The 27,697-nt window shown below is 37.5% G+C and overlaps 1 protein-coding gene across 3 annotated transcripts; it reads left to right on the top strand.

Annotated features, from left to right (window-relative positions):
- Nucleotides 1–4,035: 4,035 nt before the first annotated feature.
- On the top strand, nucleotides 4,036–9,268 carry LOC109004001 (pentatricopeptide repeat-containing protein At3g47530). 3 transcript variants are annotated; one of them, XM_035693695.1, is made up of 2 exons: nucleotides 4,036–6,166; nucleotides 8,609–9,268. In XM_035693695.1, exons 1-2 carry the CDS (start codon nucleotides 4,350–4,352, stop codon nucleotides 8,640–8,642), a joined length of 1,851 nt encoding a protein of 616 aa, XP_035549588.1. In that variant the 5' UTR covers nucleotides 4,036–4,349; the 3' UTR covers nucleotides 8,643–9,268. The 3 variants fall into 3 exon arrangements, with proteins under 3 accessions (XP_035549588.1, XP_035549589.1, XP_018837917.1); XM_035693696.1 differs by having other exon boundaries at nucleotides 8,618–9,268; XM_018982372.2 differs by lacking the exon at nucleotides 8,609–9,268 and having other exon boundaries at nucleotides 4,036–6,288.
- Nucleotides 9,269–27,697: the final 18,429 nt, after the last annotated feature.

Consider the following 27,697-nt stretch of genomic DNA (forward strand, 5'->3'; position numbering starts at 1 on the left):
TGATGCTTACACAAAGGAGAGGCTTGACCGTGCATTTAGTAACTTAATTTGGTCAGATTGCTTCCCTGGCTCTCGAGTTTTTACTTTGATAGCTCTAAGTTCTTATCATTGTCCTATTTTTGTTACCTTGGACAAAAATCTCCCTGAGCTGGGCAGATTAGACAAACCCTTCAAATTTGAGGCAAGTTGGTCTCAAAGGGAGGAATGCAACAATATAGTGGAAGATGAATGGAGCCTCCCTAGGCTAGCAGAGAATAAGCTAAGTCTTCTTACTAATGGCCTGAAGAACTACAAAGAAAAGTTGAAGACATGGTGTAAAAACAATATTGGCAATTCTAAAAAAGAGGTGAAAGAAAAGTTGGCACAACTTTCCATTTTACAAGAGATGAATGTAAGCCATTTGAATGAGAGTATTAAGCTACTCCAAAGAGAAATTGACATTTCACTTGAAGAAGAACACCTGAAGTGGAAGCAAAGAGCTAAATAAAGGTGGTTAAAGGTAGGGGACAGAAATACGAAGTACTTCACTAGTGTGGATCTCAAAGGAGGAAGACTAACACTATCAAAATGCTGAAGGATGACCATGGCAAGGAAGTGGTGTCTAAAGAGGCTATCAGGGACCTTTTTCAAAAATTCTTCAAGGAGCTCTATACATGTTCTGGACCCAGGATGACTGAAGAGTGCCTTGCTGAAATGGAGCCTCGGGTTTCAGATGAAATGAACACGATGCTTACTAGACCATACACGCCAAAAGAAGTGGAGGATGCTCTTTTTCAGATGAATGGCCTTAGCTCACCAGGTCCAGATGGTTTTCCTGCTTTTTTCTTTCAAAAGCATTGGAAAACAGTAGGAGCACAAGTTAGTGATGCAGCTCTTTTTGTTCTTAACTCTAATGGGAACCTAGCTGAGATCAACAGTACTTATATTACTCTCATTCTAAAGAAAAAATCACCTACTAAAGTTTCAGAATTTAGGCCCATCTCACTTTGTAATGTTTTGTACAAGATCATCTCTAAAGCTATTGGCAATAGACTTGAAAATATTTTGTCATCAATTGTAAGTCCTACCCAATCAGCTTTTGTACCTGGAAGGCTAATAACTAATAATGTAATTGTGGCTTTTGAGGCAATGCATACTATGAAGTGTAAGATGACAGGTAAAGAAGGTTATATGGCACTAAAACTTGATATGAGCAAGGTTTATCACAGAGTGGAGTGGGGCTTTCTTAGAGCTGTGTTAAACAGATTGGGGTTCAGTTCTCAATGGATTGATATGGTGATGAAGTGCATTGAAATAGTTTCATATTCAATATTGATCAATGGAGTACCTCAAGAGGCTTTTCAACCAACTCGAGGCATACGTCAATGTGACCCCCTTTCACCCTATCTATTCATTCTTTGTGCTGAGACTCTTAGTCATTTGATTGGAAAAGCTTAGGAAAGTGGTTTGATACATGGGGTGCCTGTGGCTAGGGGTCAGTTTAGGATCTCTCATCTTTTCTTTGCGGATGATGGTATTCTATTTTGTAAAGCAAATGCAATAGAATGGGGGAGGTTGTTTGGTTTACTTAGAATCTATAAGGAGGCTTCTGGCCAGCGCCTTAATCTTGATAAAACCTCTATTATTTTTAGCAAGAACACCTCAAAAGTTACTCAGGATTACATAATTTCCATTACTGGTATCAAGGCTACAATGACTTATGAGAGGTATCTTGGTCTGCCATCAGTGGTAGGTAGAGCTAGACACAAAGCTTTCAAGGGTATACTAGAAAAAATCAGATTGAGGCTAAGCACTTACAAAGCAAAATTTTTGGTGGGGGCAGCAGCAAAAGGAACACAAAATCCACTGGGTTTCATGGAATACGATGGGTAAAGCCAAATTTGAAGGGGGAATGGGGTTTAAGGATCTTGAATGTTTTAACAAAGCCATGCTTGCAAAACAATGTTGGAGGATTATTCAACAATCAGACTCACTAGCAGCTAAGGTTTTGAAGGCCAAGTATTTTAGTGCTACAGAATTTCAAGTTGCTAAACTGGGTTCTAGGCCATCATATATTTAGAGGAGTTTTCTTGCAGCTAGACCACTTATTATAGAAGGGTCATATTGGAGAGTTGGGATTGGAAGGGATATCAAGATTTGGATAGATAAATGGTTGAATCAATCTAACCCTTTAAAATTTTTCAGTCCAGTCAAAGTATTAGATAGAAAGGCAACAGTAGCAGAGCTGATCGAACCTATATCAAAGCAGTGGAGGAGGGATCTGATTAAAGAAATTTTTGTAGAAGAGGAAGCTGAAACCATCCTAAGGACTCCTATTAGCTCTCTGAATAGTAGAGACAAGTTAATCTAGAAGGGCTCCAATTCAGGATGCTTCTCTGTCAAGAGTGCATATCACCTGGAAAAGAGTTTGGCAACAGATGGACAAGCATATTGCAACAACAAATACAAGAGGATCTAGTAGAAGATATAGCAACTTAAAGTCACTCCAGGAGACAAAGTTTTTATGTGGAGGGCCTGCCTCGAATCTCTTCCTTCTCAACTCAATTTGTTCAAAAAGAGGGTGGTGGATAATCCTTTATGCCTGATATGCAGTATGAAAAAAGGAAATTGTTGTTCATGCTTTATGGAGGTGTGAGTCTGCAAGGGATGTGTGGAGTCAATGTTCTAAGAGGTTACAAAAATGCTTCATGCCACATACTTCTATTCTGCAATTTGTAGAAGCTTTAGACTCATTGGAAGAGAATTTTGTGCAAACATTTGTGGTAGTGGCAAAGAAGATTTGGTGGAGGAGGAACATGTTTGTCTTTCATAATGAATTCTCTCACCCAAATTCTCTGATCAAGGAAGCTAATCATATCTTAGATATGCTAGAGGAAGAAGCAAGAAAGGACTACAGTCAAATCAAGTCAGAGTGTACATCAGTGAAGTTTGGTCTCCACCAGGAACAGATTGGTTTAAAATCAATTGGGATGAGGCTATTGACAAGATCAATGGTTTGATTGGAGTTGGTATCTGTGTTAGGGACATATATGGTCAGATTTTGGCAACCAGGAGGCTTAGAAAACATCTTTTTCCTGATTATTTACTAGCTGAGGCATTTGGAGCTTTACAAGCAATCAAGTTTGGGATTGAATTGGGCATAGGCAGATCATTTTTTAGGGTGATTCCCTGCAGGTGATTATTGCTATTAAGGAAAATTCTAAGCCTTGGAGCATTGCAAGTATGTATGTGAATGAGGCAAGATTTATACTAAAAAACTTTGCCAAGTGGGATGTTTCTCATGTTAGGAGAAATGGTAACAAAATGGCTCACTTGTTGGCAAAAGATGCACTTTCTATTTTAGATGTAGTTGTAACGTTGGAGGAATCCCCTCATTGTATTTCATCTTTATTATAATGGAATGTGATTAGAGTTTTCTCTTAAAAAAAAATTAGAGTTTTCTCTTAAAAAAATAATAATTAAGAAGCGATTTGGATTCATATATGAATTGAGATAGTTTGTGAATAGTAGAATAAAAGTTGAATTATTTATTATATTTTGTGTAGAAATTTGAAAAAATTATTTTAGAATTTGAAAAAATTGAATTATTTATTATATTTTATGTGAAAAATTAAAAAAATTATAATAATAAAATAAGATGAATTTTAAATACAAACGAAATTAATTAATAAATTTATCAATTTAATTTTATAAAATATCTCTCTCATTTCTCAATTAAAAAACGTCAGTTTGAAATCCAGGACTGCAGAATTTATAAACGTCATCATTAGGTCACCTAGCAAGTTTTCCCCTCACTCCAGCCATTGTACGAAGAAAATTTGGGTCAGGGTCGCGATAACTTTTTATTTATTTAGTAATTAAAAAAATATTTTTTAATAATATTATCAATTTTTTCTTTTAAAAATTTAAGAATATAGAATAATTTTTTTTTGGCTTTTCGGGACAGTTCTCGTCCGAGGATGTAGCAGTAGCACTCCTCAAATGTTTTTGCCTATAAATAGGGAAAAAAAAAAAAAAAAACTGGGCGAAGAAGAAGGGGATTAGGGATTAAAAGTTAAGAACCAGAGATGAACTTGTATTTGTCAAGTCACCTACGTTACCCGTCCGACTTAACACATTCATTCTATTCCTACGTAGTACGTACGGCGGTACGAAGGTTTTAAGGTGACGAAGCTAAGAGATGAACTTGAGGTACCACTACCAGAACATCTGAATGTCATGAGTTATTCCCAACACAGATGGACTTGCAATTCCTTGGAACTGTTTTCCCGGTGATGATGCTCCGTAAATGTCGAAGTGCAAAGAAACATGCTCAAATTACATGTATACTCGATCTCTGAGACCAAAGAATGAAACTAATTCGCCTAATGGGACAAATTCCGCACTACCGCTCGCTCGCTACCGCTGCATCTCTCGCCTCTCAAACACTTGAAGAGGAACGACGGCAACTGCCTTCTCTAATAAAATCATGCACCCAGAAGACCCATTTGCTTCAAATCCACGCCCACCTCGTCTGTACAGGTCTTCTTCAAGACCCCACCATTTCCCTCATCTTCTTGTCCCGCCTGGCACTCTCTCCCGCACGAGACGTGGACTATTCCCGCCAGTTTTTTACTCAAATCTCGGACCCATTAACCTTTCACTACAACACCATGATCAGGGCCTACTCTATGAGCAATTCACCACTGGAGGGGTTTTATATGTACCGAGAAATGAAACGGCAAAGCGTGCGTGTAAACCCTTTGTCTTCTTCGTTTGCTATCAAGTCTTGTATTAAGCTTTCTTCATTGTTAGGGGGAGTTCAGGTTCACGCTAGGATTTTGACAGATGGGCACCAGTCTGATAGCCTATTGCTTACTAATTTGATGGACTTGTATTCGTGTTGCGAGAGGTGCGATGAAGCGTGTAAGGTGTTCGACGATATACGTGACAGAGATACCGTTGCTTGGAATGTGTTGATTTCTTGTTGTATGCGTAATAACAGGACCCGAGATGCAATGGGTTTGTTTGATATTATGCAGAGTGGCAGTGATGGATGTGAACCCGATGATGTCACGTGTTTACTTCTCTTGCAAGCATGCGCCCACTTGAATGCATTGGAATTTGGTGAAAAGATCCATGCTTACATTGGACAGCATGGTTATGGTACTGCCGGCAAGTTGTGTAATTCTCTGATAGCAATGTACTCACGTTGTGGATGTTTGGAGAAGGCTTATGGGGTGTTTAAGGGAATGCGCAACAAGAATGTGGTTTCATGGAGTGCAATGATTTCAGGTTTAGCAATGAACGGGCATGGAAGAGAAGCTATTGAAGCATTTTGGGAGATGCAGAAATTGGGTATTCCACCGGATGATCAGACGTTTACTGGAGTTCTTTCTGCTTGCAGTCATTGTGGGTTAGTTGATGAGGGAATGATGTTTTTTGATCTTATGAGCAAAGAGTTTGGGATAGCGCCTAACACTCGTCATTACGGATGCGTGGTAGATCTCTTGGGCCGTGCTGGTTTGCTTGATCAGGCATATCAACTTATCCTTTCAATGTCGGTTAAGCCAGATTCAACAATGTGGAGAACCTTACTTGGGGCTTGCCGAATTCATGGTCATGTTACCCTTGGAGAACGTGTGGTTGGACATTTGATTGAACTTAAGGCTCAAGAAGCTGGGGATTATGCTTTGTTGTTGAATATTTATTCCTCGGCTGGCAAGTGGGACAAGGTAATGGAAGTGAGAAAATTTATGCAGGAGAAAGCAATACAAACCACGCCTGGCTGTAGCACGATTGTTTTGAAGGGAGTAGTGCATGAGTTTGTCGTGGATGATGTTTCACATCCACGAAAGGGCGAGATTTATGAGATGCTGAATGAGATTAATCAGCAGCTAAAGATAGCCGGTTATGTTGCTGAAGTTTCCGCTGAATTGCACAATTTGGGTGCTGAAGAAAAAGGGGATGCGCTCTCTTATCACAGTGAGAAATTGGCTATTGCATTTGGGGTTCTTTCAACTCCACCTGGCACAACAATCAGAGTGGCCAAGAATCTTCGTACCTGTATTGATTGCCACAATTTTGCAAAGGTTCTCTCGGGTGTTTATAACCGAGAGGTGATTGTTAGAGATCGCACCCGGTTTCATCATTTTAAAGAAGGACGTTGCTCCTGCAATGACTATTGGTAAGAATATTTGGGGTAGGAGGAACACCTAACAACAAACCTCCAGCAAATATGACATATGCTTTTGCTACGACTCTGGTGGTGTTTATTGGTTCCTTAATGAATTGCTTCATTGGATGCAACATTGAGCATAACATTCTCAATTTTATGAGCTGTTGAAATAATGCCTGTCCTGCTGGAAAATCTGATAAATCAAATTGCAGATCGTGACATGGATCTTCTTGAACTTTCTGCTTATGGCAAAACATGGCATATTATGAAACATCAACTAAATAATACATGTTGGTGAAATCCACAGTAATAAAATAAAAAATTACAATGAAATAGGAATTGAAGTGAAACTATTTGGCTTGGGCACATAAATCTCGCTCTCTTTAAGAAGACTCAAGCCATCTACGATAGACCTCCTTTGTGATGGAAAATGGGGAAAAAAGAGCTGCTGTTATAAGAGCATTCCCATTGGGTTCCCCATCTGTCGATCGCAACCCCTCTCTATCGGCAATTTTTGTAAGTTTGATTTCGGTTTCTTCAAAATCAAAACTATTTCTCTCTTCCTTCATTTTCTTGTATTGTTCTTGGAATATCTCTCTTATTCTCTGTTTCTCTCTTCCATTTTTTCTTCCTCCCCACACCATGATCAAAGTAAGTATGTGAAAGAAGGTCTTCAACTCTCTCTCAGCGTCGGCGATGTCTTCGCTGCTTGGCTGCTGAGAAAGCTTGCAATGCTTTTACTGATTTGCATTTTTTTTTTTTACTCATTTAGATTTATGATTTTGGGCTTTGTTTGAGGAAACTGCTTCTCATTTTTATTCTTGTGTTGCCATTAATTTCTCTATATTATTTTTGCTGTCTTAAGTGTTTGGCTGCCAAGAAAGTGATGATGCATTATCTCTTGTTTTTTTAATTACTCTGTTTCTCTCATTGTGAAACCAACCGTTTTTCTTGATCTAAACATTCATTTAGGCTTGGGATTGTGGATTTTTGAGCATGATCTGCGTTGGGTTTTTGACTGTGTTCCTTGTTTGGCTGCCGAGAAAGTGATGAGCAATTTTACACAGACTTTTTTTTTTTTTTTAAAAAATCTGTTTCTCTGATTGTTGTCTAACCAATTTTGTTGATCGATTATTTGTGGTTTGCGATTGTGACTTTTTGAGGATACTCATCGGTGGGTTTCTATCTGTGAATGTGGTTGGTTGTGTTGATTGTTTGGCTGTTGAGAATTTGATGATGCTATCACACGGATTTATTTTTGTTAATCTGTTTCTCATAGTTTTTCAACCGTTTTGTGGGGTTTTTGGTTTTGATGAGGATTTGGTGGAGTTTGTGGTTATGGAATTTGTGGGGTTATTGGTTTTGAGGAGAATTTGGTGGATTTTGTGGTTATGGAATGTGATTTATCATTGTTTGTGGTTATCCATTCATTAATTTGTTATGTGTTGTTGGGTCCTTTTTAGTGTTTCGTATCTCTCAGGGGAGAGGCTGCATGCTATCAATATTTCCATCATTCTAAACCCCGTTTATTTATAAATTCGATATAAAAAAACCTAATGAGAATGCTCTTATTTAGTATTATTGTGATTTACATTGTTGTTTTGTGTGAATATGTGAATTGGTTAGTTCTGTTACATTGTTTTTTTTTATGTCATTGTTTGGGAAAATTATGTTGTGATAAAAAAATAATGTGTAAATTAAACACCCTCGACTGTGATGATGACAAAGCTTGATGGGGTTACAGGAAATTTAAGGTCATTTCCTCAATGGCTAGGTAACCCGGATGAGCAACAAGTAGTGGCAACCGGTTGTTGCAGCCATGAGAGGGTGGCCAAATTTCGTAGATGTCACCATTTGGTTCCTGAGCCGGCGATTGGAAAAATCCCAAACTTCATATTTGCGTGTCTAACATTTCAATGCATTTTTAGAGATTGATTCACAAGATCTTGGACATATGTACTTCACCAACCTCTCAAGTGAAGATCCTCAACTAGACCTCACTTATGGTGGGTAAAGTGGAAACTCTCATATGATTGTTGATGACTCTCCACCCCTATCCCATAATGATCTTATCGGCGTTAGGAAATCAGTCAGGAGTGCGAACTTTACACTCGAAGAAGACAAATTACTTGTCTCTGCATGGCTTAATTGTAGCTTTGATGCCGTCCAGGAAACAAACCAAAAACACTCTTAACTTTGAGAAATTTTTTTTGAATACTTCTAGCAATTTAAAGAAACCACAAATGATCGGACTATCAAGTCTTTAATACATCGGTGGTTGGTTATTCAAAAGGCGACAAACAAATTTTATGCGAAACTAGCGCAGGTTGAAGGATTGAATCAAAGTAACATGACTGAGCAAGATAAGATAGAATATCCATACTCTTGTTTTCTGAATAATTAATTTTTTTATACATTGGTTTAACATAAAGTTTTTTGTTTACGTGCAAGTTTGACTAGACCAAGGTTATGTATGCATCGCTAGAGAAATGCTTCTTCCAGTTCGAGCATTGTTGACACCTGTTAAAAGATCAACCTAAATGGATTTGGCGTTCGACAAAGGAGGACCTAAAGTGAAGGAAGACGATGTCCCCGTCACTGACCCCGACTTGGTATTTGGGCGCTATTTTGGATTCAGTTTTTGATCTCGAGGCGGATAATGTGATAGATAATGACGTGATCGAATTGGACTGACTAATGGAAATGAAAGCTGAGAAAGGAAAACGAAAGGCCCAAGCCACGTCAGCACAGGAGATTGTTGGGCTTAGCAAGATAAAGTATACGCTTTTGGAGGAGTCACATGCTCAGGAGAAATAGTGTTTTCGCCTTAAAGCCGAAAAGATGGAGTATGATAAAGAAAAAGAGCTAAATTTCATCCGTATTGAGGATGAAAGACTGAGGTTTGACGCCAAGAAAATGGAAAATGAGAAGGAAAAAGAGTTAAATAAAATCCGTCAAGAGGACGAAAGATTGAGGTTGGAGACGGAGAAACTGAGTTCACGAAGAAGGAAGCGGATCAGCGCATTATGATGATGGACGTGAGTGCTATGCCAGGACTGCAGGGGTTATATTTCCAGGAACTGCAGAGGGAAATCATGGCAAGATGCAATGTTGTAACACATTTGGATTGATAAACTTTTTCTGTAAAAAGTTTATTTCTATATTTATTTTTTGTTTCAGACAATGATGGATGACAATATTATTGATACTAAGATAAATTAATTTTTTATTTGGATTGTTTAAATTGATATTTTGAAACAGGGAAATTGGCTATTACAATTTCAGAAACTATTACAGATTACCTCAAATATAATCACTACTAACATGAACAAAATACGAATGGAAATTTAATTAACTCGAACATAGTTTATACTAACATGAAGGAAATATAAAAAAACACTTACTATTGTCTTAGAGAATTTTTTAAGGCTCTCCATTGCGGTGCTTTCACCAATACCTATGTATTCATCCATAAAATCTCAAATAATCCCATACGCCAGCATTTTAAGTGTTACGGTTATCTTTTGCATAGAAGATAAATTGAGTTTTCCGGCATTATCTATTCTCTGGATGAAGTACGGCTCGTAAGACTCTACCTCATTTAGAATACGGAGAAATATGGGACGGCTCATCCGAAATCTCATTCGAAATATATTCGAGAGATATAATGGATTTTCTGCGAAATAATCGCGAAATAGGCACTCGTGCTCTTGAATATGATCACGCCGAATAAACTTACAACGTTGGCGATTTGCATGATTCCTGATGACTGTCCATCAGCCTCATCATTAAGAACAACATCCAACTCATCTTCATAGGATAAGTATGTGAGCAATTTGCGAAAAAAGGCACGAGCCATTTGATGAAGGGAGTGGGAGAACAGGGGAGACTGTTGAAATTCGATTCTTTAGATCAAATGAGACTTGAGATAGTGAGAATGTGAATGAAGGTAGAATGCATATTTATAGAGGAAAAAGTTAACGTTACATATAGGACAAAAAATGTTACCGTTTGAGGCTGGAGAAAAAAGTTACCGTTGGAGAAAAGACAAATTTAGTTACTGTTGGAGGTAGGAGTTCAAATTGATAGATTTTGAGAAAGTCTTCAATATCTTACCGTTAGAGAAAGGGGAAAAAAATGTTACCGTTAAAAAAATTTAAAAAAATGCACATATTAAAAAAAATTACTATTTTTATAATACGGATTTCGGTTTGAAAAATAATATTGTATCCGGTAGTCAAAATCGTATAAGTATTTAGTAGAATGTGATATTTGAAAAGAAGATAATAAGACAAAAGAATAATAAAAAAAGTAATAAAAAAAGAATAGAGAAATATTATTTAATAGAATAGAGATATGGATGGAGAATGAGATATAAGAGATTTTTAAAAGATGAATAAAATTTAGATAAAACTTTTAGGGAATGTGATTTTTAGTTAAATTATGGGGAACCCAATGTGAATTGTCTAAGTGGCGGATGTAACAACAATTCTATTAAAATATTAAAATCTAATAGCAGGAAAAGTTGTCATATGTGCGTCCTATTTTGACAGATGTGTTTGAAGATAGAAGATGTTGTGCGCGTCTTCACTTGCACGCAATAATTAATGGGACTCACATTTGAACGGTTAAAGAACTTATCCTCTCTCTCTCTCTCTTCTTCTTCATTTTTTTCCCTAATCAAGCAAGCATAATATTAATAGAGTAATAGACTCATATTACATAGTTAGGGGGTGGATCCATTTCACTATCTATCAAGACATCTAAGAAGAGTAACTAAGTGTGTACAACCAATGATAAGATTGGTCGTGGCCCATTGCACAATTGAATGTGCGCATCAGTTTTGTGATCGATAAATTTTATGAACTTTTCAATGATCAAAGGATTTCAATACGAGATGAAAATGCTCAATGATTGGTGAAATTTTCTAGTTTGTTGTGATGTTAGCATGTTCGATGGTTGTTGTGACTTTAAGAGCATCTCCTTCTAAATTGATTGATTTGAGATGGAGAGGTGTTGCAAGTTATACTGCTTTTAGTGCTGCAGTAGCTTTACCTATGCTTGGATTGGTTGATTCAAATTTTGATGTCCAAGCTTCTAGAACTTTTCCTTTTGAGTTGTGGTAAACTGTTGCTTTCATCGTGAGTGTCCCTAATAGTTGCATCAAAGCTTAAACTATAGAAGTTGATGGGGGGAGAGTCCATTTATGAGGACATAGATGGTGAAGCTTCTTTCTCCATGTTTGTACGTATTCTCAATAAAGCATTGCAAGGAGAAGGCTAATTTTCCAAATTTCAGGCTTGACCATGATTTGGTCATGGATGGTCCTTCTACATGACACCTATTGTTTGCTGATGACTTAGTCATCTTTGGAAAAGCCATAGAATGAGCAGCACAAGCAATCTCAACGTGCTTAGAAATATACACGTCATGGTCAGGCCAAAAATTCAATTTGAAGAAATCTTCTCTGTACTTCAGCTGCAACACTCCCCCACAAATCAAAAACTCTATAACTAGAATTCTCCCATACAAACTGTCTACTTGTCAAATGAAGTATTTGGCAGTGCAAGTTACGCTGGGCAAGAACACAAATAGCCATTACCAAGAATGGCAAGATAGAATCTCCAAAAAATAAGAAGGATGGGAATCTAACCTCTTGTCACAAGTTGGACACATCTTGTTAATTAGGTCAGTTGCTAGTTCAATTCTCTCCTACTCATTGACTTCCTTTATTCGTCCTAAATCAATATGTCATTCTTTAGACTCTCGTTTTAAAAATTTTTGGTGGGGCTTTCTAGAATCTCGTAAGCATCATTTCATACCAAAATCTTGGAAATCTATATGCCAACCAAATTGTTCAGGAGGTCTTGGTTTCAAATCAATGGAAAGCCTAAACTTAATCTTACTTACCAAAACTAGTTGACTTAATCTTACTTACCAAAACTAGTTGGCTAATGAGTCAAATCAACCCAAATCTCTGGAACTCCTTACTTTCAAAGAAATACCTAAAGAATTCATGCTTATGTTATGTTGTACTAAAGACTCCAGACTCGATTTTATGGAAATGTATTTTAAAGACAAGATCACTCATTTCTTAAGGAATGTGACACCTGATCTCCAATGGTCTTTCTATACGTGTTTGGAATATCCATTGGATCCCTAATCTAGAAACATTCAAACCTAAGCCAATCAATCAAATGAATGTGATCAATCCTTATATCAAAGTCTCAGACTTTGATTACACAGAGCCCTCGAGAATGGGATATTGACAAACTTCAAAATTTGTTTGAGCAAACAAGTGTAGAGGAAATTCAAAAATCATCTCTTTCCCAAGTCCCTAATCGAACTAGACAAGGTGCAGTGGTCTGAACATCAAACTTATCTGGCAAGTACTCAGTTAAATCCACCTACAATCTTGAAGCCTCATCCTCTAGTACATCACTTCCAAACTACCTGAATTTCCCATACAACTATGGCAACTAAAGATCCATGATCGCCATAGATTACTCCTCTGGAAAATCTTATTACACCTTCTTCCAACCCACGCCCAATTGAATAGAGTAATCCCCTCAGCCCATTTTGCAAGCATGATTTGCCCCATTTGTAACAAAGAAGAGGAAACTTTGGCTCATTTATTTTTGGCTTGTCCCTTTATATGCATCATTCAGCATCAAACCAGTTGGCCATTAAACATCTCAACATTTTCATTTTTTGTTCTAGCTGGTTCGATTACCTATGAAATCTCCTTGAGATTTTGCTCGGGCTAGCAATCTAGAGAGCACTTTAGTTTCCAGAATGGATAGAAAGTTGGAGATAGGGTCTCCTTGATACAATCCGCTTTGAGATGGAAAGAAACTTCAGGGGGCTCCATTGATTCGCACTAAAAATGTTGTTGAGGATATGCATTCCATTTTGAGATTTATCCAAGGGTTTCTAAATCTTATGCATTTCATCACTGTCATAATGAGATTCCATTCAATTAAAGTTAAAACCCTTTTCCACGTCCAATTTGATTGCCATTATTCCCATTTTGCCTACTTTTTTCTTTAGGATATGAAAGAGTTCATGTGCTATGATAGAGTTTTCTTGAATAATTTGTCCTAGGATAAAAGCTGTTTGCAGTGGAGAAATAATTCTTGAGAGGAATGTTTTTAGTCTATTAGCTAGAATTTTTGAGATTCTCTTGTAGATGACATTGGTTAGGCTAATAAGATGGCAGTGTCGAAGAGTGCTTGGATTTGGAATTTTTGGGATCAAGACTATGTGAGTATGGTTGATCCGATCGTCTCATATTTGGTTTGATACCTCACTAATCCTTTAGGCACACACGTTAGCATGCTATGTGTCAACCATTACACACTCCAAATTCATTTCAAGCCTAAATAAATATCAACCTTAACAATGAGATTGATTAATTCACCCAACAATTATCTTAACTTCACATACAATAGTAACTAACGATCTCCACATAAATAAAACTCTTCAGATAAAATAATAATAATAAAATTCTCCACCAAAAATAATAACCTCAATAAATCATAACATAAGACTCTCCAAAGTTTAAGTGCTAAATCTAACAACTTGTACATGGCGATAGAATTGTGTTACCTATAAAAGATAAGAGTACTACCAATCATCATGAAATATCATACACCATACATAAATCTATTTCATAACTTGACAACCCACTAAATTCATTCCTAATTTCTTTAACTATAATTGTACAAAATATAGTACTATTTCCTCATGAACAAGATGCATGATCAATCTTAAAACCATATATGAGACTATCAGTGCCTCCACCAAATTTTCCTTCTCATTCTCTATGGTGGTTAGGTTTTTGTACAACTTTTTATTTACCTTTTGATTTTCACAAACTCTTCACATAAGTCCTCATATGCTTCATGCACACTTAATTCATGATCAACAACTTCTATGGCAACAATAAAATCAATATCACAAACAACCATGCTGTCGTTAGCACATTGTTTGTTCGCGTTAGCACAATCAGTAACAGAGGCAGAGAAAGCAATAGAAATAGTTTCATTATCAGAGGATGTATCTAAACTTTCAAAGTCAGAATCATCACTCAGAGTATTATTCAATGCTTTTGTCTTTCTTCTAAAATTTGGACATTCCATTCTTATGTGACCAAAACCAGAGCATTCATGACATTGGACTTTATCTTTAGACTCAGTTTTGTCTTTATTCCACTTTTCAGATTCATTATTTTTAATGAAATTCTTACATTTTTTCGTTTTACCAAAATTCTTTTTATTAAATATGAATTTTTTTTAATTTTCTAGCCACAAGGGTTAAGTCATCATTACACAGATCTTCATCATCAACCTGACTTTCTTCCTTAGCAGTTTTGAATGTGATGGACTTACCTTTCTTTTGTTGTGGAAGAGTAGATTCATAAGTTTGCAAAGAACCTACCAGTTCTTCTACCAAGATTGTGTCTAAATCCTTGCTTTCTTCCATGGCTGTTACCTTTGGTTGAAACCTTTCAAGGTGGGATCTCAAGATTTTTCTCACAACTCGTGCCTCCTCCACTTGTTCACCGAGATTGTACCTAGAATTAACGATGTCATTTAGTTTAGCATAAAACTCATTAAAAGTCTCATCATCCAGCATTTTTATCTCCTCAAATTTTGAGGTCAACATTTGTAATTTAAAATTTTTTACCGTTTAGGTCCCTTCATGTGTGATTTCCAAAATATCCCAAGTATTCTTAGATGTCTCACACATGAAAATTCTCTTGAATTTATAGGAGAAACTGCCATGAAAATTGCATTTAGACTTTTATTGACCCACTTACAGCTACTTGATTGTTCTTTGGTCTACTCTTCTATAGGTATTGTGGGCCTTTTCCATCCTGACTCCACAATTAGCCAGACTTTCTCATCAAGCAACTTTAGAAACGCTCTCATCCTTACCTTCCAGTAGGCATAATTATCACCATCAAAATGTGGTGGTGATGATAGTGTCGACATGTTCTTCTAGGGGGAACGGATCACACTCAAATTGAGTGAATCACGCTCTGATACCAATTGAAATTACCAAAGTACTCCTGTTTATGCACGTTAATGCTGGACAAAAGCTATTAGCACAAATTAGTAACCAATATAAAATATTAAGAGCATTAACACAATAATTTGGTTACAAAGGGATACCCTTTGAAGAACTCCTCCAAGGTAAAACCCTATGGGGCAACCAAACCCAAAAAGTCAATTTTATCGATTTAGAGTATTACAAGTAAAACTTTACAAAACTTATGTAACTAGACACGTTTACCCAAGACACGCAACCCGCTTGTCTTCTATTGCAGTAGGTAGCGAGAACCTCTGACGCTCTCCAATTTTTGTCTTTTCTACAGGAACCTCCAGTGGTTGAACTCGAACACGACAACTCCCCCTTGGCGTATGCTCTCCCTCAACCCCGTGGACTAAGCTTTTTGGAAAATTCCTTTCTTAAGAATTTTCTCTTACACAATCTCTTGAAGTTCTATCTAGATCCTCAAGCTCTCAATACATGAGAATATGTGCTATTCAAGTGTTATTTAAAACCCTCAGCCGACTCCTCTATAAATAGGCAATGCTGTGATTGATTTGGAGAAGGACTTTGCTTATAGGTTTATCTAGAATGTCAATTAGATACATTGCTAACTATTTGCGAACATCTAGGACTAGATCACTTCTTCTGGATTGCATCGAGTTCAAATCAACTTTAGTTTCTTCAATAAAGGTTGCATCTTTATCTCTTCAACTGACTCTTAGACTCGAAACATACATAGGACTCTTGTAGACTCTTATCTTATAATATAAACAAGATTTGATAAGAGTTACAATTCAAACACTTATCCATATCTGATAACTTCTATTCAAATACTCATCCTTATCGGATGCAATCCTATAGTCCAATTTAAAATTACATTCATCTATAATTTGAATCTAAATACAGACTCACCTAATTCTAGCCAAACACAAATTACATTTACAATACTTAAAATCCAAAATATAGTTTGTTGAAGCACTTATTTGAAATCAATAAGGTCTCACGTGCTTATCAAAATAACTTAATAAACTACCTAGGCCTCTGCCACGCCTCCCTAGGCCAAGTCCTGTCATGCAACTCCATCCTCATAAAAATCCTCACCTAGGGAGGTTAAAATATAAAAACATACTAAAATGCATCGAATACTCAATCAACAACACATAATACAGTACACATAAAAAACATAAAGTTTTTTGAAAAATATGCATACTTATAAACACATACGTAAATATCATGAACATGAGCTTATATTTTTCTTGTCATAGGCCGATACCCATTGTTGATCCCCGTTAGTTACGGTTAGCGAATCTAAATAAATTCTAATTCTTCCTGTGGCCACGGGTTGTGGAATCCATACATAAGGAAAACACACTGAGTGCACTACTAACATATACAACCTGACAATGTAATATGCCCATAACATATGGTACCGTCTTCATATCATAACATAGACAGTTACATATCTTATCATTCATACTTCATCATGATCATACTTGCATACTTGTCATATCATAATTTTTAAATGAAATCGGAGTCTTTCATAAAATGTCGTGATACATGTTTCCTCACATAAAATCATGATTTTTTCACAAATCTTTTGATGCATAACTCATTTCATAAAATCATGAATTTTCCTAAATATTTTAAAGCATAAATCCTCACATAAATAATGGATTTTCATAAAATATTTGATGCATATTTTGCAACTAACACGAAACTTATGTATACGATCATGATATTTACAAATTAATCATGACTTGGATACGTAAAAAGGGGCTTCCAATGGAGGGTGTACATGCATAAGAATTATATAAAAGACAAGCCGTTTACCGTTTATATGTGTAAGGGTATTATCATGCTATTTATCTCACTGCGTTAATCCAATATTACTGGCATGAAATCGATCACATGAATTAGAAGGAGACAGAAAATGTGGGGGATGTTGTGAGAGGAATGAGGCAGTCGGCTATTGGCGTGGTGAACATGGGAAACACACAGTGATAGATTGTGTATCTTGGGTTTGGCCATTGTACTTACGCAGGTTTATGGTTTTTTTCCAAATAACACACGAAAGGAGATATTTATAGATTTGGGAAAGGGTGCTCATGAGTTCGAGTTCGAGTTAGATTAGGTCATGATCATTCAAGAAGAGAGTTTGAATTTCAAAAAATGATCTAGTAGTTCATTCAATGTAGGATTGATAGTGACTGAGACTGTGTAGGGGACTTCAATTGGTGATGATTTTAAATTGAAATAAATTTCTAATGGCGGATTTTTAAATTCTTAAAGGTGTCTAACTCGTTCAATAAATAATAAATGAGATTTAAGAAAGTTATTGAGCCTAATTAAAACTCTTAATTAACCTCAATAATTTATTACTCGTGGGCTTATCCAATATGATTTATTAAATATAATTTAAGCCCAATAAATATTGTCAATATCCTGACTTTAGAATTATTGGACTGAGTTTCTACAAGGTTACTAGGCGACCTCCAAATTTTTCTGATTGATTTAGGATGGAAATGAAGTCCCCAATGTAGAGCCAGGCACCAAGATAGACTCTATGAATTATTTGTTAGTGTTACAAAAATTTCCTTTTTGATGCCATGGGGCTGGGGAATAAACAAAAGTGATAAGCTATGGGTTATGTATAGGATCTAAAGACACCAAAAGAGACAGAGTTAACATTGATATGCACAAGTTTGACTTCAACAGCAGGACGCCATAGAAGCAAAAGACATCCCTTTATAACAGTAGGAGGAATATGTACATAGTAATGAAAACCTAGCCTATTTACAATAGATAAGGTGTGTTTATTATGTATTATGGTTTTCAAAAATAAAACCAAATCATGATTATGAGTCCTGAGGTTTGCCCTGAGCCTTCTGATTGCTTGAGGTTTGACTAGGCCCTGACAATTCCATATTGTGATCCTCATTTGGTTGGTGAAGGTGGAATGCAGCTTGCTTCTTCTGCTTCTTTGGATGTTTTTTGTGGGATGGATGGCTTGGTCCTTGTATATGGTGCAAAATGGGAATTCAGACATGTAATAATGTTCCAAATATTCAGTTGATGAATTTCTTTAAGCTTTACGATCATCATCAAAACTCCAGAAATGTCTCACGAATCGAGCAACCACGTATGATTGAATCTGTCAGCGTAGTCAGTTTCTGGCCAACTTAGGGTCAGAAACGTAATTTTATTTATTTGAGATATTTAAGAGTGTGAGAATCAGAAGAATTTGGTGCCAATAGTCACAGATGAATATATAGGATTTTACGGCCTAATAAAACAATTTTCATTTTTTGAATAATAATTGTTCGAAAACTCGTTTTGATTTGTTGGAGGCACTTGGGAGTTGAATTTCGTGAAATGAAGTACACTCCTAGTTTTGTAGGATTATGTAAGATTTTATGGTGCAAAGTTATTTTCACTATTTTCAGAGTGAATACTAACTCCTATGTTAGAGCCATATGGCATGCAATCCAGTTGTTTTTAGTTTATAGTGTGGATTGTCCAAATTAGTTTAGAAAAGTTTCATTTGGACACTTGGTAAGATCTTAGCCACACTTGAGGAATAGTATAGAACACTTGTCACTTGACACCAAGAGGAACCATGAGATGGAAATGTGAAGGAAAGGAAGGAAAAATCAAGCTTTAGGATTATGGCCAACCGCTCATTTTTCTCATTTTTTTTTCAAGCAAGAATAATATTAATAGAGTAATAGGCTCATATTACATAGTTCAAAGGTGGATCCATTCCACTATCTACCAAGACATCTAGGAAGAGTAACTAAGTGTGTACGACCCAATGATCAGATTGGTCGCGGCCCATTTTACAATTGAATGTGCGCATCAGTTTTGTGATCTATGAATTTTATGAACTTTTCAATGATCAAAGGATTACAATTCGAGATGAATATCCTCAATGATCGGTGAAATTTTCCAATTTGTTGTGATGTTTGCATGTTAGACAATTGTTGTGACTTTAAGAGCATCTTCTTCTAAATTGATTGATTTGAGATGGAGAGGTGTTGCAAGTTGTACTGCTTTTAGTGCTGCAATAGCTTTACATATGCTTGGATTGGTTGATTCAAGTTTTGATGTCCAAGCTTCTAGAACTTTTCCTTTTGAGTTGTGGTAAATTGCTACTTTCATAGTGAAAGTGTCCCTAATGGTTGCATCAAAGCTTAAACTAAAGAGTTTTGCCCTTTTTCTCTCTACGTGCGAATTAGGGTTGTTGTTGCCGTTTGCCTCTCTTGCGTGAACCTCCACGGCTGGCTGCATGGCAGCCACAGATATTGGCTTCGATCAGCCTTCCTTTGCCAATCAGGTGGTCGCTGTCCCCCAGCCCATCCTTGAGATGGTGCTGCCGCATAAACCACCTAAGGTGCTGGACGGTCTAGTGTATTTTCAGTTTTCACGTGAGGAGGTCACCAAGTCAGTGAAACCCTTTCGTTACTCGGTGATTCTGAAGTTTCTGAAGCATCATCCGTCGCTAGATGCCGTTCGATCATTTATACATAACCGTTGGGGACTTTCTTCCACTTCGATTGTTTCCTCAATGAGACGGCCCATGAATGTTTTCGTACGTATGAATAACGAGGTAGATTTCATGAAGGTGTTGTCAAGGGATGTATGCGAGATCAATGGAATTTTTTTATCGGGCGTTTAGATGGACGTCGTAATTCACAAAGGATGAGGAGCCTTCTCGGGTACCAGTATGGATCTCTCTTTCGAGACTCCCTACTAACTTTTATACTGAAGCTTTTTTGAGTATCCTTATGGCTCCTATCGGCACTTTCATCCATAGGGATAATCCGACGCGTTGTGCCACATGAACAGATGGGGCGAGGCTGTGTGTTGAGGTTGGTGCTGCCAAAGAGACTCTCTCATTTTTGGATTGGAGCTCTTAGTCTGCCATCTAGTAGGAAACAAGAAATTGTTTTTGAAACATTTCCTGCATACTGCTAGGCCACAATTCACAGACCTGTTGAGTTGATCATCCTAAGCTAGGGAAGGCACTGGTAGGCAAGAAAGGGCAGAAAGATTCGGATGGGATGGGGAATACTAATGTGAGTCCTGAGACGGTGCAGAATGCAGTTGCGAGTTCGAGAGCAACTGTGGTTTTGAGTGATACTGTGGTTACGAGTGCAGTTGTGTGTCCGATGATAGATGTGGTTCCGTGTGATACCGTAGACCCTAGTTCAGTTGGGGATGTTTCTGTTATTGACCCAAAGGGGGATATGTTAAAGAAAGATGGAGAAATGGTGCCTATCCTCACAATGGTGTAGGTAGCTGCTATTCCGATAGCTCCTGCTTCTGATACGATTTTGGATACTATTGGGACTTCGAGGCCTAGTGGGGCGTATGCTATTGCTTCACGAGACATTGATACTGCTATGGTTTCGGGCACAAAAAATGCATCAATGGTTTCGGATACTGCTGTTTGTGCTTCAATTGAGAGGGATGATAGGACTATTGACCGCTTGTAGTCCAGGAGATTGAGGTGGATGTTGTGGCACTGGAAGATGGACCAGATGAGGAGCAACCATTTGTGGATGACACTGTTTCTGAACCAGAACCAGATTTACACCTGGAAGTTTTCCCTCAAGATAAGGATTACTTGACAGAATTTGAGATCAAGAAAGGTAAAAGAAAGTATAAGAAAAAGAGTCTTGTTAAAATGAGAAGTTCTTCTCAGGTTCTTGCTCGTTTCTCTAATCCCTCTCAATGATTGATCCCATTCTTGTATGGAATATTGGGCGAGCTGGGACCTCAAAAGGTAGATTAAAAAAGTTGATTAGTAAGTTGAGACTGAAAATTGTTGCTTTGTTGGAACCTTTTCAAAATCTTGATGTTGCTAGGAGTTTGGGTCGTGTTTTGAAATTCGATAAGTTTATTTCAAATGAGGTTGATGGGGGTAAAATTTGGATTTTTTGGGATAATATTCTGGAGTTGAGTTTGGTTTGTATGGGAGGGGGGGGGGGGAATATTTTTCTCTCAAGGTAGGTGAAGGTGCAGATAAATTTCTACTCATGGTCATTTACGCAAAATGTACCATGGCTGAACGACACATTTTGTGGGATGCTCTTGGTATACTGAATATGGTCTCTGATCCGTGTATGTTTGTTGGTGATTTTAATATTATCCGAAATGATTTAGAGAGACGAAGAGGTAGGCCTCGACCTCTTACAGCTATGGAAGATTTTAACAACTGGATTCAACAGGGAGGTTTGATTGAAATGGTATCAAAGTGGAGTACTTTTTCTTGGTGTAATGGGCAATATGGCCTTGCTCGTTCTTGGGCACGGTTGGACTGTGTTCTAATGGATGCCGCTTTTCTTTCTGTTTTTCCTAATGCTATTTGTGTTTATCTTCCACGTTCTACTTCGAATCATGCACCTATGTTTATTGAGTTCAAGCAGGACCCTTTCTCTTATGGTCCAGCCCCCTTTTGTTTCCAACAGATGTGGGTGGAACACCATAATTTTCTGGATTGTGTTCGGCAAGCTTGGTCATCTATAGAGGGTGGTTCAGCCATTCGGAATTTGGTTATGAAGTTAAAACATACTAAGGTTGCCTTGCGGGATTGGAATAAAAGGGTTTTCAATCATACTTTGGGCCGAATTTCAGATCTTGAAAAACAGGTTGAGGAACTTGAACTCCAGTCTCAATCAAACTGGGATGAAAATTTAGATAGGGAGTTGCAGGTGGCAAATGCGGACCTGGCTACTTGGCGGCGTCGGGAAGAAATTCGTTTGAATCAAATGGCAAAGCTAAAGTGGGTGATGGATGGTGATTCAAACTCCACCTTTTTTCATGCCTACCTAGCCATGAAACAGCGTAAGCGGGTACTAAATATGCATTCGAATGATCTGATGTTTGAGTCTCCAGAGAGCATTCACCAAGGTGCAGTTGATTATTTTTCTTCTTTTCTCCAAGGTGAGCCTCCGGTTGAGCAACCAAACTTTGATGGTCTTATTGATCTGATTATTTCTTTGGAGGAAAATGCCTCCCTTGTTAGTGCGCCCTCATTGGAGGAAGTATTTGCTGCTTTGTCTTCTATTCCGATTAACAATGCTCCTAGCCTTGATGGCTTCGGCTCTGGTTTTTGTAAGAGTTGTTGGGAGGTGGTTAAAAGTGATTTGTGGAAGGTAGTGATGGAATTTTTTGCATCTAAGTCTCTTCCCAAGTTTTTTACAGCTTCTTATTTAGTGCTAATTCCAAAGGTGGACTCTCCAACAGGTTTTGACAAGTTTCATCCCATTAGTCTTTGCTCAGTTTTATATAAAATTGGTTCCAAGATTATTGTGAATCGATTAACTAGTCTTTCGCCTTGACTGGTCTCGTTGGAGCAATGTGCTTTTATTCCAGGTAGGAGTATCTTTGAAAATATAAGCCTCACATAGGAAATAGTTCATTATATTAATAAGAAGAATCATGGCGGCAATATTATGCTAAAAATTGATATGGCTAAAGTATATGACCTCGTGGATTGGAACTTCTTGATAAAGGTCATGTTGAGTTTTGGTTTTTTGTCTCAATTTTGTAACTTGATCTTCTTCTATATTTCTAGCCCCTGGTATTCGGTTCTGATGAATGGGACAATAAAAGGTTTTTTCCTAGGTGGTCGTGGCCTTCGACAAGGTGATCCTTTATCCCCTTATTTATTAATTATTCAGCAGGAGATTCTTTCCCGGATGATTCACAGGAGTGTGGCTGAGAATAGATTTGGACATTTCCATTAGGCCCGAGGTACTCCTATTATTTCTCATTTAATGTATGCTGATGATGTGGTTATTTTCTCTAATGGGAGCCAGAGATTGGTTCGGGTGCTTCTAAATATTCTGGGCCAATATGAGAGATGGTCGGGACAAGCTATTAATAAACAAAAATCTGCTCTTTATTGCTCGAGTAAAATCGCCTCTACTCATAAGAGGCGTCTTTTCCGGAGCACTGGTTTCATGGAGGGGCATTTCCCATTCCAATATCTCGGAGTGCCCATTATTCTTGCTCGTCTGAAGCAAGTACATCTTGATGGCATGATGAATAAAGTGAGGCATAAACTCAGTGGCTGGAAAATGCGGCTTCTGTCTTCTAAAGGGAAACTGGTTTTGTTACGTCATGTTATTTCGAGTATGGCCCTTCACCTATTTGTTGTTTTAGAGGTCCCTTAAGCTGTAATTAATAAGATCCATCAGCTGATGAGCTCATTCTTTTAGGGTGAGTCAAATGGAAAAGATAAGAATAAATGGGTTGCTTGGAAGCACATTTGTAGGCCTGTGGCAGAAGGTCTTGGACTGAGGCTTCTTTAGAATACTCAGACAGCCTTGTACATGAGGTTTGCTTGGAACCTTCTACAAGGTAATTCTCTCTAGGCAACTTTTTTTAAGGCTAAATATGTGGGTATGAAACCTTGGTTCATTGTAGATGTTGATAAAGGGACAAGATTTTGGAAAATGATTGCTCACTTCATCCCTTTGGTGTTCAATATTTCTAAATGGAGAGTTAGAGAAGGAGATATTTTTTCTGGTATGACAAATGGCGCAATAATGGTCCCTTGATTAATGACTTGCCAGTTGTGGGTCAGCCTTTGTTGAAGATCAAAGAGTGTCGCCTGTCAGACAACTGGGATATGAATTTGCTAGAGAATTTGGTTGGCTTGGAGCATGTTGATGATATCCTAGTCTCTTATCTAGTTCTAATTCAGGTAGGGATATTCTTGTCTGGACCCATACTGAGACAGGTATGTTTTCCACTAAATCTGCATGGCATTATATGAGTCAGGGGCTCCTTTCTTGATGGGCATTATTGGATTTGGCATAAAAAGGCTTCCCTTAAAAATGTCTATTCCGTTTTGGAAGGCTTGGCAGAGGGCTTTGAGTGTGGATGACAGGTTGCGTCGCATTGGCATTCCCATTGTTTCTAAATGTGAGTGTTGTCCTACAGAACATTATGAAGACATTAACCATGTTCTCTTTTAAGGTGATTTCCCTAAAAAAATATGGTCATTTTTTTGCAATCTCTTTGGGCTTCCACTTGGTAGCAATTGGAAACACCAAGTCTCCTCTTGGTTCTAGCGCGCTAAGTCCTTTTCTCAGGTGGGTGTTATAATTGGCCTTATGCCTGTCATTGTTACTTGGAGACTTTGGAGGAGAAGATGTATAGTGCGAATGGAGGGCATCTTTGAATCACATGAAGCGGTTCTCAAATCTATTTCTATATGGATTGGTTCCCTTGGTCAGTCGATTGATAATTCTCACAGTTTATCCCGTTTTGGTGGCATGATCCTTGAGACCTTACTGATCAATCCCACTCCTTCAAAAGAGAGGCAGTGTAAGGTAGTCCAATGGCATAAACCTTCTTCAGGGTGATTTAAATTGAATACTGATGGAAGCAGTCTTGGTAACCTGGGTTCTAGTGGTATTGGTGGTGTTATTCGCAATGATACAGGATGGCTTGTGAGAGCATTTGCCTCCCTATTGGTTTTGGTTCTAATAATAAAGCGGAACTCCTTGCACTTCTTAATTGCCTACGGTTGTGCATGTCCCTTCAGCTTTCTAATGTGGTTGTTGATGTTAACTCCATGGTGATGATTTCTTGGTGGCATAGAGGACGATGTGGGGTTTGGAACCTGAAGGATTATTGGGAAGAGATTGTTGGTCTGGCTAATTCCATTAATTGTCGATTTCAGCATGTTCTACATGAAGGTAATAAAGTAGCGGATTGGTTGGCCAAAGAAGGTGCTAATGGTGCTACTATGGTCTACACAAATACTTCTTTATTGCCTCGGGTCCTTAAGGGCTTGTTATGTTTGGATTTATTGGGGCTTCCTTCTTTAAGATGTTGTTAATTTTGGATTTGTTTTTGTTTTCGGTTGCTGTGTTACACATTATATTCATAGTTTTGTTTAGAGTTTTTTTTGGGCTTGGGTTTCTTGAGATTTTTTCTCATTTGCCTTGTTTTTTTGTAACTACGATTTTCCTCTGCCATAAGCAAGAGTTTTATTAATAAATTCAGGAGGGTGTCACTATTGGACGGGTGATTGCTCCCTCTTTCATTAAAAAAAAAAAAAGACTTAAACTATAGAAGTTGATTGGGGATTTATGAGGACAGATGGTGAAGTTTATTTCCCCATGTTTGTATGTATTCTCAATAAAGCATAGCAAGGAGAAGGCTAATTTTTCAAATTTCAGGCTTGACCACCCATGATTTGGTCATGGATGGTCCTTCCACATCACACCTACTATTCGTAGATGACCTAGTCATCTTAGGAAAAGCCATAGAAAGAGAAGCACAAGCAATCTCAACGTGCTTAGAAAAATACACGTCATGGTTAGGCTAAAAGTCCAACTTGAAGAAATCTTCTCTGTTCTTCAGCTGCAACACTCCCCCACCAATAAAGAACTCTTTAACCAGAATTCTCTCATACAAACTGTCTACTTGTCAAATGAAGTATTTGGCATTGCCATTTACGCTGGGCAAGAACAAAAATAGCCATTACCAAGAATTGCAAGATAGAATCTCCAAAAAATTAGAAGGATGGGAATCTAACCTCTTGTCACAAGTTCGACACATCTTGTTAATTAGGTCAGTTGCTAGTTCAATTCTCTCCTACTCATTGACTTCCTTTACTCGTCCTAAATCATTATGTCGTTCTTTAGACTTGTTTTAAAAATTTTTAGTGGGGCTTTCTAGAATCTCATAAGCATCATTTCATACCAAAATCATGAAAATCTATATGCCAACCAAATTGTTTAGGAGGTCTTGGTTTCAAATCAATGGAAAGCCTAAACTTAATCTTACTTACCAAAACTAGTTGGCTAATGAGTCAAATCAGCCCAAATCTATAGAACTCCTTACTTTCAAAGAAATACCTAAAGAATTCATGCTTCTGTTATATTGTACTAAAGACTCTAGACTTGATTTTATGGAAATGTATTTTGAAGACAAGATCACTTATTTCTTAAGGAATGTGACACCAGATCTCCAATGGCCTTTCTATCAGTGTATGAAATATCCATTGGATCCCCAATCTAGAAACATTCAAACATAAGCCAATCAATCAAATGAATGTGGTCAGTCCTTATATCAAAGTCTCAAACTTTGATTACACAGAGCCCTCGAGAATGGCATAATGACAAACTTCAAAATTTGTTTGAGCAAACAAGGGTAGAGGAAATCCAAAAATCCTCTCTTTCCCAAGTCCCTAATCGAACTAGACAAGGTGCAATGGTCTAAACATCAAACTTATCTAGCAAGTACTCAGTTAAATCCACCTACAATGTTGAAGCCTCATCCTCTAGTACATCACTTCCAAACTACCTGAATTTCCCATGGAAACAACTATGGCAACTAAAGATCCATGACCGCCATAGATTCCTCCTCTGGAAAATCTTATGACACCTTCTTCCAACCCACGACCAATTGAATAGAGTAATCCCCTCAGCCCATTTTGCAGGCTTGATCTACCCCATTTGTACGAAGAAGAGGACTCATTGGCTCATTTATTTTTGGCTTGTCCCTTTACATGCATCATCTGGCATCAAACTAGTTGGCCATTGAACATCTCAGTATTTTCATCTTCCGTTCTAGCTAGTTTGATTACCTGTGAAATTTCCTTGAGATTCTGCTCGAGCTAGCAATCTAGAGAGCACTTTAGTTTCCAGAATGAATAGAAATGTGGGGATAGGGTCTCCTTGATACAATCTGCTTTGAGATGGAAATAAAATTCAAGGGGCTCCATTGATACGCACTGAAAATGTTGATATACGTTCCATTATGAGATTTATCCAAGGGTTTCTGAATCTTAAGCATTTTATCACCGTCATAATGAGATCCATTCAATTTAAGTTAAATGCCTTTTCCACGTCTAGTTTGATTGCCATTATTCTAGTTCTGCCTGCTTTTTTCTTTAGGATATGAAAAGAGTTCATGTGCTATGATAGTGTTTTCTTGAATAACTCATCCTAGGATAAAAGTTGTTTGTAGTGGAGAAATAATTCTTGAGAGGAATGTTTTTAGTCTATTAGTCAGAATTTTTGAGATTATCTTGTAGATGACATTGGTTAGGCTAATAGGATGGCAGTGTCGAAGAGTGCTTGGATTTGGAATTTTTGGGATCAAGACTATGTGAGTATGGTTGATCCGATCGTCTCATATTTTGGTTCGATACCTCACTAATCCTTTAGGTGCACACATTAACATGCTACGTGTCAACCATCATACACTCCAAATTCAATTCAAGCCTAAATAAATGTCAAACTTAACAATGGGATTGATAAATTCACCCAACAATTATCTTAACTCCACATACAATAGTAATTAACGATCTCCACATAAATAAAACTCTCCACATGAAATAATAATAATAATCAAAATTCTCCACCTAGAATAATAACCTCAATAAATCATAACCTAAGAGTTTCCAAAGTTCAAGTACTAAATCTTACAACACGTACTTGGCGATAGAATTGCGTT

This window comes from Juglans regia, chromosome 9, assembly GCF_001411555.2.
Source record: "Juglans regia cultivar Chandler chromosome 9, Walnut 2.0, whole genome shotgun sequence".
NCBI classification, from domain to species: Eukaryota; Viridiplantae; Streptophyta; class Magnoliopsida; order Fagales; family Juglandaceae; genus Juglans; species Juglans regia.